This window comes from Corticium candelabrum, chromosome 20 (genome assembly GCF_963422355.1).
Source record: "Corticium candelabrum chromosome 20, ooCorCand1.1, whole genome shotgun sequence".
Lineage (NCBI taxonomy): Eukaryota > Metazoa > Porifera > Homoscleromorpha > Homosclerophorida > Plakinidae > Corticium > Corticium candelabrum.
The window spans coordinates 665,816-678,315 of record NC_085104.1 but is presented as its reverse complement, the minus strand read 5'-3'; the positions used below and the strand labels follow the sequence as shown (position 1 = coordinate 678,315).

Here is a 12,500-nt window from a genome sequence, read left to right as displayed (position 1 = left end):
ACCGCTCCTCTGATTCCATCTTCATTCCTCTCAGTCTTTTCACTCGAACACTCTCGGGAAATTTTGTCTCCAGTTTTACTAAGTAACTCTTGATAATAGGCAAAAACAACATTGGACAAATAAAAGAGCAACTTGAGAAATAAACAAATATGCATACACACAAATACATAGAGAGCACACACATGAACACAAACAAACAGACAGACAGACAGACAGTTAGACACGTGCACACACACAAACACAAACAAACACATCAACAGACAGACAAAGACAGACAGATAAAGACAGACAGATAAACAGACAGATACACACATGCACACACAAACAAACAAACGAACAGACACATGGACAGGCAGAGAGACAGACAGACACACAACAAACAAATGGCCAAACAAACAACAGACAGACACAAAAGCAAACAAACACAAGAACAGACAGACAGACAGAATATTGCTATTGAAAAATGTGAGCTATTTTGCAATGGTCTTACAACACCTCCTTGTCTCAACAGGGCCATTAGAGTTGTATCATCTGGAATTGACATCCTGGGAATCCCTATTGGGCAACAGCAGTATGTCACAGAATCTTGTTTGGACATCGCAAAATCAGGCCAGAGCCTTTGTGAGCAGATTTCATCTCTTAACGATCCTCAATCTGGAATGTTACTACTACGCTACTGTCATGTGCCTCGCATTAATCATATGGCACGGTCAGTGTGTCCTACTCAGCTAAGGTCTGCAGCTAGGTTTCATGATCAGCTGACAAAAGAAACCTTTTTGCAATTGGTTAGTTTTCGCAATATAGAAAATGACCAATGGCTGCAAGCAACTTTGCCCGTTCGCAATGGTGGGTTTGGGATGACATCAATAGAAACAACGTGTCATATTGCATTTGTATCCAGCTGGGCTCACTCTTTAAGTCGTCTTCCTCATTTGTTTGGAGATCTCACTAGTCCAATCAAGAACATCTCTTGTCCAATTCCAAGTTGTACTTCTGTTGGATCCATTAGTCATCAGCTTCATCTCGCTCTACCTGAAGACAAATCTCTAGCTGATCTGATGTGTAACACTAAAAAGTTACAACAAAAATTGAACTTGCAAAGAACTGACAACATTGTATCTTCTATTCTTGCAAACCCTCAATCTAAGCGTTCTTCTGCAAGATTTAGGTCTCTTCAGGGAACAGGAGCAGGTGCGTGGCTTGACTCAATACCACAATCAGCGAAGTTTGCATTAAAGCCTGGCGAGTTTCGTCTTGCAACACGCTTGAGACTGGGTTGTGAAATGCCCTTGGGATCTGTTGTGTCAACCTGTGAATGCGGAAAAGATGTTGACAGAGATGGCTATCACCTTCTAACATGCAAGAGCGGGGGCGGACCTGTCTGGACTCACGAAACACTGTCCAGTGTATGGAGCAGCTGCCTACAACAACTTAAAATGACACACCAAAGGGAACCAAGGAATTGCTACATTAATAGTAATGATAGACCTGATATCATTGCATTTGATGCACAATCTGGTTGCGATATCGAATTGGACATTTCTGTGGCTCACCCATGGGCACAACAGATTCTTTCTCAAGCAGCTTTGGAAGATGGTGCAGCTGCATCCAAAAGAGAGCTTGAAAAGGCACAGAAATATGGTGGTGAGTGGAACATGTGGGGTCGCACCTCTAACTGCATTGCCTTGGTTTTCGAACATTTTGGAAGATGGGGACAAGATGCTGTTGACTTTCTCAATCGCTTGTCACACCAGTCAACAGATGAAGATGGAAGATCAAATGGCAGAGAGTTCAAGACGTACTGGCGTCGCTGTTTATCAATAGCTTTACAAAGATGCAATGCTAATGTTTTATGTAAAAAATTAGGAAGAGTAGTACGATCAAAGGACTCAACTGAACCGTGTTTTGCTAATTAGATAGATTGATAAAGTAGCCCATTATGGGCTCTTAGACTTTGTGATTTTAGTTCTAATTGTCTTAGACTGTAATAGCGATGATGTGTGAAAATATATGTATTGACAGACAGAAAGACAGACAGACAGACAGACAGACAGACAGACAGACAGACATCAACTACTGAACCACCTGAGAACTAAAAATTACATTTTCTAACTACTAAAGAACCCAAAGAGGGTCCAGTTATTACAACACTAATTATTGTAGATAAAAGCGGCTTGTTTTTGCATGGATGGATGACATCTTGCGTTGGATTACTTTAGCATTGCATCGCTGTAATTGAATGCTGAACCTTTTCCACCAGTGATCCATAAATTGTGCCGAGTTGCACCGACCATTTTTATGAAAAGATTGAGATCCGAGAGAACGTAGGTATTGGTCTCCTTCATCACCCCATCTACTGAAGTGTTCAATGACTAAAGGCTTAAAGATTATTTGGTTGCCAGTTGGTAGCCTTTCATCTTGATATTTGATTCTTTTCTTTCTTCTCTTCGCTTCGAAGCTAGACCATCTACTTTTGAGGATGAGGGAAATACCTCTGAGCTCCAGGGATGGGCAAGAGAGATGTCTAAGTCACTACTCATACCAGAAGATGTATCAAGTGCTATAATGTCTGGTCTGTCATCCGAGTTTGAGTAGCGATGTCTTGGCTCTCTCCTGTGTGGTATGTGGAGTTCACTTAGACAGACAGACAGACAGACAGACAGACAGACAGACAGACAGACAGACAGACAGACAGACAGAGACATACACAACAAATGGACAAACAGACAAACAGACAGACACAAAGCAAACAAACACAAGAACAGACAGACAGACAGACAAACAGACACAGACACAGACACAGACACACACACACACACACACACACACACACACACACACACACACACACACAAACAAACAAACAAACAAACAAACAGACAAATAGACAGACATTGAGAAAGGACTCAAGGAATACTTAGTTTCAGACCTCTGCTTCCAGGTGATGACCACAATCAAGAGCGGCAATAAACAACTGTTCATATACGGTCCATACTTCACAAAATGTAATTCATATCACAATTTCCACGTCAAAATCAACTTGTCTTTCTCACCTTCATCTCCAAGTTTTGACGGACTGTCTGCTAGCACCACTTTTCCTAACCTTAACGTCTTTTCACTTTCCCGGCTGCCAATATTTCGTGTTCGTCTCAATTCATCTCGAGAGCTTTCCCAGTTCATGCTTAGCTTTGTACCCAGGCCTCATGCGCAGCCGGTTTAGCCTCGATTTCCCAAATAATGCGCGCACCTGGATTTGTGTTATCCGGGTATTTTGTAGTTGAAGTCAAATATTATTTTGTATAACTGAATTTATTAAATGTATTATAAAATTTATATTTACTGTAGTTTATAAATATACATAAATCAATTTAAACTTTACAACTATCAAAAAAATTATTTTTTATGAATTTCATGATATTAATTTTATGATGTATTTAGTGTTGTTGTTATTATTATAAATTAATTATTAATAAAATATTTACTAAAATTGTAATAATTATTAATTATTATCATAATTAATTTATGTTTTTAAATCTTTGGTACATGTATTGTGCCCATATGTCGTTCTACTAACACTCCAAACACTCAAACCATTTCTTAAACATACGCTCTGCTTTACAATCATTATACAATAGTATCTCTAGTGTACACATCAATTTTGATAAAATTTATTGCACGATTAATTAACACACCACAGCATAGCAACTCACGACTCAAAGTCAAGTTAGTCACTAAAGTACAGCAAAGTCGTGTCATTTATCACATTGAATGAACACCATTCAAGTGCCACTTGACTGGATCTCCACATGTCTGTTGCATTAAGTGTTATCATCGCTGATCTCGAAATAGTCGTGATGTTCAGCGTCCAACATTTTTTCATGCTTTTTAGAATGATATCCTTTTGTAAATGTAAATGGGGGTCTTGGTGGTACATCACGTTGTTCGTAACCGTTTTGCTTGGGTGATGATGGTCCACAGAATGACGACCGTCGTGGCAATGCTGGGGGCTCTACTGAGCGTTGTGGTAAAGGAGGACGTTCCAAATCTGGAATTTCAACATCAGGAGAGGTACGTTTCCAAATTTGTGAATGAGGAGGAGACATAGGCACGGGTGGGACACAGTCCACATCAACGGCCTCTAAGTATTTCCGAATGGGGACTGGAGGAGGAGTCTCATCATCAGTTGGCAAATCCCTTTGCATTTCTAAATGAAAAACTGATGATTGGGAATTCGCATATTGAACTGGTGATAATAGATACGTCGATGATTGTATGCTAAACGAAGCACTTCGAGTCAGTTGGTGTGGTCGATGTGCTGCTATGTACTTTCGTGTTGGTAAATGTGGACGAGTCGGTAGATTGTCAGTCATACTATGAGATTTGTGTCGAGACGGAAGCGGAGGAGGTTGACCATGATCAAACGAGTGTTCACTCAACGACGACAACCGCCTTCCTTCCCTTTCTGTCGCCATATCGAAGCGATCAGACAAGCGATGCGACTCACATTCATCCAACCTTGATAGACCATTTGATGTTGTTTCTCTATCAGCTGGTCGTCGTCGCAGCTTACTATTTGGTTTTGTTTCTCGACTCGGTATTGGCGGTGGTTTCGCCGCATTCGAATCGTCGCATCTTGTTTGTGTCAAAATATCTTTCATATTCAACTCAGACGTTTCTGCTGATATGACTGTAACTTGACGATTGAATTTCTTAGAGTTGTGAGAGTTCGAAGCGACCTGATGAGAGATGCTGGGAGGAACACAAAAGGCAAAAGAATTGGAAGCCATCTTTGTATCTTCACTATCGACTCTATAACTTGGACGCATTTCAGTTCTGTCAATACATGAAGCGGGTTCTTTAGTATCACTTCCTTTGAGATCTGAATGCGGCTTTGGCTTTCGATGTCGTCTTGGGTCATCCATTGTTACATAAAGAGCCTCACCCACTGAATTGTAATTACGCTGATGTACACAAGGATGTATTGGACCATTGGTTTCTGATCTCTTCTGGGCATTTCCAGCCGGTTTGGTAACATCTGGGGTAAAGTGGCCATCAAGGATTGAACTGCCTGGTTTTTTAAAGCCACGTTTTTCAGCACGTACGTTAGTGATGTCATCTTCATCCAGCTTCTCAGTATCTACACAGAAAGAGAGCACTGCCACATGTCACATGCATATGGCTGTCTCACACACACACACACACACACACACACACACACACACACACACACACACACACACACGCACACACACACACTACATACTTCACATGTGACCTCAAACAAGTGTGTGTGTGTGTGTGTGTGTGTGTGTGTCCGTGTGTGTGTGTGCGTGTCCGTGTGTGTGTGTGTGTGTGTGTGTGTGTGTGTGTGTGTGTGTGTGTGTGTGTGTGTGCATGCCCACACAGTTATTTATGTTTAGTGCTGTGCATACCTGTTTTGTCTTGCACACTTCGTTGAGCTCGAGGTACATCCTCCTGCAGTGCTTGATATGCATCGATGGTCATCTGAATTTCATCACGTATTCTGTACACAAGCTAAAACAGTTAGTGCACTACACACACACACACACACACACACACACACACACACACACACACACACACACACACACACACACACACACACACACACAGTCATACAAATAAATAAAAAATCATACACAAACTAGCAAACAATAAATAATAATTAACAACAGCGATAACAATGAGTGCATGCGCTGCATTCCAATTGGCCGGCCGTCCGTCTATGGACACACCACTGTAACCCTGGCGCATGCGCCTCTTCAGTTAAGCACAAGTAAACAGATGAAATATTGATTGATGGCAAATTACATAACGACAATTGATTTACTGATTGACTGACTTACCTCAGCAACAAACGTCCTCGCTCTGTGCAGTCGATAGTCACTTGTCTGATCAATTCATCAAAGCACTGTGAGTACAACTTCCTTCTCAAAGAACATATTCCACTCTCTTTGGCATGAAATTCATAGAGTTTCAAGTTAAATTCTTCCTATCAACAAATCCAAAGCACAATGAATATTAATATTAAATAGGGTCATCCGGGGCAACTCCGTGAATATCTAACCCTGTTCGAGCGTGAAGCGTCTTACCTCCAGTTTAGGGTTTGAATCTCTTCTACTATTAGTAAACTACTTGACGTAGGATTATGAGCAAGTCAATTGCTACTTGAATGGACATCTGGGACGGCGAAGCTACAGCAACAAAAACGCCTACACCGCACAGCAACTTCCTAGGGTACAGCGAAAGATCTAATAGGTATGCCTTATTTGTCACTACCACAATAGATGCAGTAAAGAAACGTACTCCAGCAAGCAATAGTTACAACCATTCGTAAGTCGTAAGTTGCCAGAACCAAACTCTGTCACGAAGTTGCCCCACCCAGAAGATTAGCAGTGCCGACGAAAGTCCCGAATTATCTCAAGAACAATTAAGATTTCAGAGATGGTCACCCACATGCTGATTGGCAGAAGGCTACTGCTCCATACGGTAGTAAGATCAAGCGACTACAACACTCATACGTAGCAATATACGGGCGTGTATCAAATTACTCACGAAGTTACCCCGGTTTACCCTACGTACGCGGCAGAAAGTCTGGCTACGCGAGGCTCACATCAGGCAAAAAAAGGAACAACCTCATGCATGTATGGTATGCCGTTTCCAAACTCACTGCATTTGACTACTCTAGTAGACTCGAGGAAGTCTCTTCACCGTCTTTGCCATTCCCAGATGCAAGAAAACATCCGGGAAACGGTAGGGGGCGGAGGCTGGCTGAGCAGTTAGTATATTTGTCTAATCAGGGATGAAGTAGCAGCATACACCTTGAGCTTGCGAGGTAATGAGTCAGCAGCTGTTAGAGAAACTTGCGGAGGGACCACCGTGTACAGTACGTCATGCGCTTTGTTAGGGAAGCCATGGGGGGCCGTGGAAACTTTGGGACGTGGTGCCTAGATTTTTCGACAGCCCAAGCTCTATTTTGTCATTAGTTTTGAAATAGATAGTACGTGACTTGCATACGCAGCTGAACAGCGATACAGTAGAACTTCAAAGAGGCCGCTTCGACGGTTAACGCTGACTCTGAAGTTGGATTCATTTCTATTTCAGCGTCAGCGTCATATTGTAAACGAGGCTTAAGGCATCATACTAAGGGCAAGCAATCCAAATCGCTCTCCCCCCCCGGTATGGCTGATTTCTAGCTAGAGCTAGTTGGTCAACTGGCAGTCTGCCCCCAACCGGAAGGCTGACGACACCGCTGGTTAACTGATTTCCTTTGCTCTTCCTTTTGTGAGTCTCGAGACGCGTGTTTGGAGGTGTATACGTGTAGGTTCCAGAATCCTACTGGAACTGCACACGCCCAGTCGTTTTGTGAAAGTCCACAAGTACAGTAGCCGTCTGGGGTGATCACACTACCTCCCCGGACCTTACTAGACGCTTGTACTGCTTTCTAGGAGGCTGAGTTACACTAGATGCAGGAATACATTTAATCTGACCAACAGTTGAGCCATCGCCAAGCCTAGAAGACGACCTACTGGCAACGTCTTGATTTTGAGGCGTTGGACATCAATTAACAAGACACCTGGTCACTCTCTCCTAATTTGCTTTCATGCTTTTTGGTGATGGCTGTAGATGGCGTGCCACATGTACACGTTGAGACTAACTACTCTATGCGCTCTTCAGTACCTTGACAGAACAAGACGCATCATCGTGTAAAAAAAGTCGATTTGCAAACGGATTAGACGATACACAACGTACTCCTAAATGTAAGGCTAGATAATAGCTTAGACGTCAGCAGCAACTAAATGCACATATGGTATGTTAACAATATAAAGTGCACCGCTTTGCTGTCTCTATTGCATCACTCACGTGCACAGTCTGTAAAACAAGAGCGGGTTAGCTTGCCAAGGTCAAGACCTATCAGGTGCTAGACGACGGTAAGTCTGTTCTAATTGCCAGTGTGGCCGTCAAGCTAGTGATAAATACGTGACGAATTTCCTACCGTCAGCAGTTCTAAAGACAAAAGTAGGCAACCAAGAGGCCGTGCACCTTCTGTACTTAACTTCATTGCTGATTGAATGTCAATCATAAACTGCCCATACTTCGAGTCTCCTGACGCACTAGCTCCTAGTGTGAATACACTCCCACGTTTGGAAAGGCTATAGTGTGAAGATCTAACATCTTGTATCTATACTAGTGTAAAAGTCCAGTATCGGCCGGAACTTCATCGTGTGTACGACATCTTAGTCTAGTCACAAACGTTGGCATAAGATGCAAATCTCCAACGGTGATTGATGCAGTGTAGATAACGCAAAGATCTTAATTAGCAGTTGGATAAATGCCTTAATAGTGTGTTAACTAAAGAGACCAGCTGAATGCACCACAACTGAGCACAGAGTTAGCCGAAAGTCTCACAAAGAGTTTACAACAAGCGCAATTACCTCTAGTTTGACAACATCCTGTCTAGTAGCCGGTGACGTGGAAACGCTTTGCACCCAACTTTGTCCCTCGTCGATCCATTCTAGTGGCGGAAACATGGAGTTCAAGATTTCCTCCGTCTGTTGACATTCTTGATGAGCGTCTAGAGGTAGCGACTGAGCGCGTCCGGCGGAAAAAGCAATACTGCACGAGGTGCCAGCCTGTGCACCGTGAGACAACACAGTTGACTCTCCAGTCTGCGAGACAAACAATGTATTTTATCGTATACTCTAATAATTAGCATTGAATAGTGAGGACTGACATTGTTTTTGATGTTGGAGACTGGCACAGGAGCGTCGTATTTGACGAGAGACACGGTGGGTGCAATCATGACTTAACACCCTCCACTTCCAACTACTAGTAGTAGATGCGCGCGCAAGATTATTTGACCATGCAGTGGAGGCGTGACTAGGCTTCCGAAATAATTGCCGAGCGTATCGACGCTTCTAATCTGGGTCGCACAACAGAAAGGGGCGTGGTCCTATATGGCTGTCCATCGAGCTCTTGGTATATATAGTGAACCCCCTATACCTCCCACTCCCTCCCCTTTGGATCAATGGATTGGAGAGTACAGTACTGGAATAGCCCATTGATACATGTGATAGTAATTAATTAACTTAATTAAATGGTTCAATCCTGTACACCTTTCAGAGAGCCCTTCCAGCATCTAGCTAGCACTAGGAAACAGAGACTGTATTATATGTTAGCTGGACGCCCCTACTATACTTGTCATTGCCAAAGACGCCCTAAAAATTAAAGCCACTGACAATGTCCGGCCTAATTAATAAGGATTAAGGAATTAAACCCTGTGAGATGCGCACCTGATGCCACACTAACCGTTTTCCAGAAACTAAAACAAAGTATTTGTTTACTACTTTGTAGATACAAACGATATGCAGCTAGCTTCCGTACGTATATCTATGAGAGTGAATACCGTAAATCTATCAGATTTCTTTCTTTCTATTTCATATTCTATGTATTCCTTCTATAGGACCCCCGGCCTATACAGTCTTAGCCCTCTAGCTGGCACTGTAAGTAGAGCATGCTGTACAGACAGTCTATGGGCAGTGTTGACGCCTGCAGTAGCTGCTAAATATTTGACGGCTTTGTCAAAACTGGCGTCGTTACGGAGCAACAATGCTCGACAATATCGAGTCTCTGGTCAAATACAATGAGCCGGAATTAGTCAGCAAGATCCATCAACAACACAAAGTAAACGTTAACGTTTCATGCATGAACTACAAGTCACAAAGCAGAGATAGACTAACAAACGTTTCTTTCAGCCTCACAACCTTCCGACAAAAGCAGAGACCAAACGAGTCGTGCAGACTGTAGCTACAACTGTGGCTGGCACGCGTGCAGCTATGGATGTGGATGCTAGGCTTGGTGTGGGAGATGGCAAGTGCGACAGTCAAACGTTGCTGAATTTGATTCTACCGCCGAGAGAATGGGTCAAAGACGGCCAACTGTGGCGTCAAACGATATCTAGCGAACAGGCAACGAAACGCGATGTTGCAATTCTTCAGGTCTCCATGACTTTCTAATTAATTTATTAACATAAATTGTAAAGTATTCATGCAGTTAGCGGAGAGCACAGCACTAATGGACAAATACAGTGTACCAAGGCTTCTCTTGTCTCAGTGCATACAATTTACAGTGTGTGTGTGTGTGTGTGTGTGTGTGTGTGTGTGTGTGTGTGTGTGTGTGTGTGTGTGTATGTGTGTGTGTGTGTGTGTGTGTGTGACAATTATAGTTTGTCTATGCTTGCTCTCATTGTGCCTGTGTTTGTGTATGTGGCACAGAAGGAAATGGAAAACAGGATGAAACAGCACAAGGGCAAAGACATGGGAATATGTCCAGTGAGGAGAGAATTGTATGCAGATTGCTTTGAAGAGTTACTCAGACAAGTGGCTATTGAAGTTCCCGAAAGAGGACACTTACTGGCGAAGTTAGTTGATTAAATGGACAAATGCAGTTAATCTGTTTGAGCATAAAATGTGTGTGTGTGTGTGTGTGTGTGTGTGTGTGTGTGTGTGTGTGTGTGTGTGTGTGTGTGTGCCAAGAAAAGCTGGTGGTCAGGTTCAAAGACAAATTTAAGACACAATCTACAGAATGTCGATATTGATCACAAGAATTGGGAAATGATAGCATGTAGCCGTTCAATGTGGAAGAAAAATATGAGGTTTAGATTGTTACGAGGAAGGTAGAATTGACAAAATTGAAGAAAAGAGACTAATGCGCCACAACTATACACTACAAAACTTGACTACTGGTACAAAGAACATTTGTAATATCTGTCATCGAGTGTGTCATTCCAGAATAGGACTCTTTGTTTGCATATGAACATGCTCATCAAAGACAAATTATAAACAACTGCTGAAAGGAAGTCATGAACTCATTATTGAGTAATAAAAAAGTGTGTGTGTGCGTGCGTGTGCATGTGTGTGTGTGTGTGTGTGCGTGTGTGTGTGTGTGTGTGTGTGTGTGTGTGTGTGTGTGTGTGTGTGTGTGTCCAGTCCATCCTATTCCAACAATCTACTTTCATTCCAGGGTACGCGATCACATGAACATAACCATTCTGATGCATCAAAAAGTGTACGAAAGCAATGTAACATTTGGAATCAGAAAGGCTGTGACAGCAAAGCTAACAAAGGCCGACATGGAGAACACAATCAAAGAACTAGAGGCAGAAAACCAGTGCTTGCTGCAGCAGCTAGCTGATGCAAACAAATGGCCACAAGCAGCAGAAAAACGAGAGGCTGAGAGACGAGCAACCGAAGAAGTGCAACATGCAAAAGAACTAGAGTCACTGAAAGCTACAGTCGAGGAACTAAAGAGTCGTTTGCTAGCATCTGTTGATAAATAATCACAATATCAATTAGTCACTCATTACACACCATCAAAACTTGCATTAAAATTAACAGTTTGTGTGTATTTTTATGTTATTAACGTATACTACCAGAAAAATTTATGGCCCTTTGGCCCTATGAACCCTTCAGGGCCCCACAGTTTATGTATAAACCTTCTTACTAATTTTGTATGAGACTGGTTTCTGCTTTCTTCCATAACTTACAGTCTCTCTAATTCTCGACATGGACACTAAAATCACCGAATTTACTTAATTAATTTATTAATATCAAATAGAATTTTCCAAAAATTTTAGTAACTATCTATTCACCAACAAATCTACAGAACTCTTGGCGTGCCGCAGAACGTTTCAGGCATACTAACAACATCCGGACTCTGGGACTCAACCACAGCTGTTGTTTTCGCGCGCAATAGTCACGTGAAACGAATGCGCATGCGTGACCATCTGTCACCATAGGGATCGAGGAACAAGACAAGCGGTAAGACGATGATCCCACCGACCGCATCTCTCGTCAAATACGACAATCCCATCTTAGTCAGTAAGACCGGAGACAAACAGAAGGTAAAAACAGCGAGTCTTGACGTCAACATGTTCATTCATACTCACGCCCCTTTCGCCCCCATTTCTCCCCAGACGAAACCTCTTACTGGAAAACAAGCATCATCAACCATGGGTGTACAGACTGCTGGTCCTACCGGTCCTGTTCCACCCGCTGCAAAAGGCAAACTTCCGCCGGTAGACAGTCAGAAAGCATCGCAACAGACCGAGGAGATCTTGAACTCGATTTTGCCGCCGAGAGAATGGACTGAAGCGGGGCAGCTGTGGGTGCAAAGTGTGTCGAGCACACCAGCGACGAGGCTGGAGGTCGTCAAACTTCAGGTGAGAGGAAAATGTTTGGGACAGGCCTCGCATCCAAGCCCACTGTGCGCGAGAGATTGTGGGTGAATTTCAATTAAATTAATTTAGCTTCTATTAGTACTGGCTTGATTAACTAGTCACCACTTTGATTGATGAAAAATATGGTGCCTACACCTCTGAATCAATTAATTAATTTATACCCGGCTTGTAAGCCCACGTCCGAACTTTGCCGTTAACCACTTTGCTCTAGTTGTAAATCAATTTATTTTTGCATGTAATC

General features: G+C 42.7%; 4 protein-coding genes across 5 annotated transcripts in view; 2 read left to right on the top strand and 2 right to left on the bottom strand.

Moving 5' to 3' along the window:
* The window catches only part of LOC134195796 (ER membrane protein complex subunit 2-like), a 5,828-nt gene extending 2,609 nt beyond the window's left edge, over nucleotides 1-3,219 (bottom strand). Inside the window, exons 1-3 of the mRNA XM_062664876.1 lie at nucleotides 3,054-3,219; nucleotides 2,930-2,994; nucleotides 3-88 (exon numbers count right to left, since the gene is read on the bottom strand). Of these exons, the coding sequence (XP_062520860.1) occupies nucleotides 3-88; nucleotides 2,930-2,994; nucleotides 3,054-3,180 (278 nt within the window). The 5' untranslated portion in view covers nucleotides 3,181-3,219. The remainder of the gene's footprint in view (nucleotides 1-2; nucleotides 89-2,929; nucleotides 2,995-3,053) is intronic.
* A 348-nt stretch (nucleotides 3,220-3,567) lies between these two features.
* LOC134195718 (uncharacterized) lies at nucleotides 3,568-8,867 on the bottom strand. Its single transcript, XM_062664794.1, has 5 exons — nucleotides 8,756-8,867; nucleotides 8,457-8,690; nucleotides 5,868-6,013; nucleotides 5,433-5,524; nucleotides 3,568-5,137 (listed from the first exon to the last, which is right to left on the bottom strand). Exons 1-5 carry the CDS (start codon nucleotides 8,822-8,824, stop codon nucleotides 3,819-3,821), a joined length of 1,860 nt encoding a protein of 619 aa, XP_062520778.1. The 5' UTR covers nucleotides 8,825-8,867; the 3' UTR covers nucleotides 3,568-3,818.
* A 596-nt stretch (nucleotides 8,868-9,463) lies between these two features.
* Nucleotides 9,464-11,438, top strand: LOC134195936 (axonemal dynein light intermediate polypeptide 1-like). The gene is made up of 4 exons (XM_062665028.1): nucleotides 9,464-9,705; nucleotides 9,777-10,019; nucleotides 10,296-10,441; nucleotides 11,044-11,438. Exons 1-4 carry the CDS (start codon nucleotides 9,631-9,633, stop codon nucleotides 11,357-11,359), a joined length of 780 nt encoding a protein of 259 aa, XP_062521012.1. The 5' UTR covers nucleotides 9,464-9,630; the 3' UTR covers nucleotides 11,360-11,438.
* Nucleotides 11,439-11,775: 337 nt separating this feature from the next.
* The window catches only part of LOC134195506 (33 kDa inner dynein arm light chain, axonemal-like), a 1,908-nt gene continuing 1,183 nt past the window's right edge, over nucleotides 11,776-12,500 (top strand). Inside the window, exons 1-2 of one of the 2 annotated variants that reach the window (XM_062664534.1) lie at nucleotides 11,776-11,923; nucleotides 11,996-12,241. In XM_062664534.1, coding sequence (XP_062520518.1) covers nucleotides 11,849-11,923; nucleotides 11,996-12,241 — 321 coding nt within the window. In that variant the 5' untranslated portion in view covers nucleotides 11,776-11,848. Of the gene's footprint in view, nucleotides 12,242-12,500 lie in introns of both variants that reach the window. The other variant, XM_062664533.1, reaches the window with a different exon arrangement.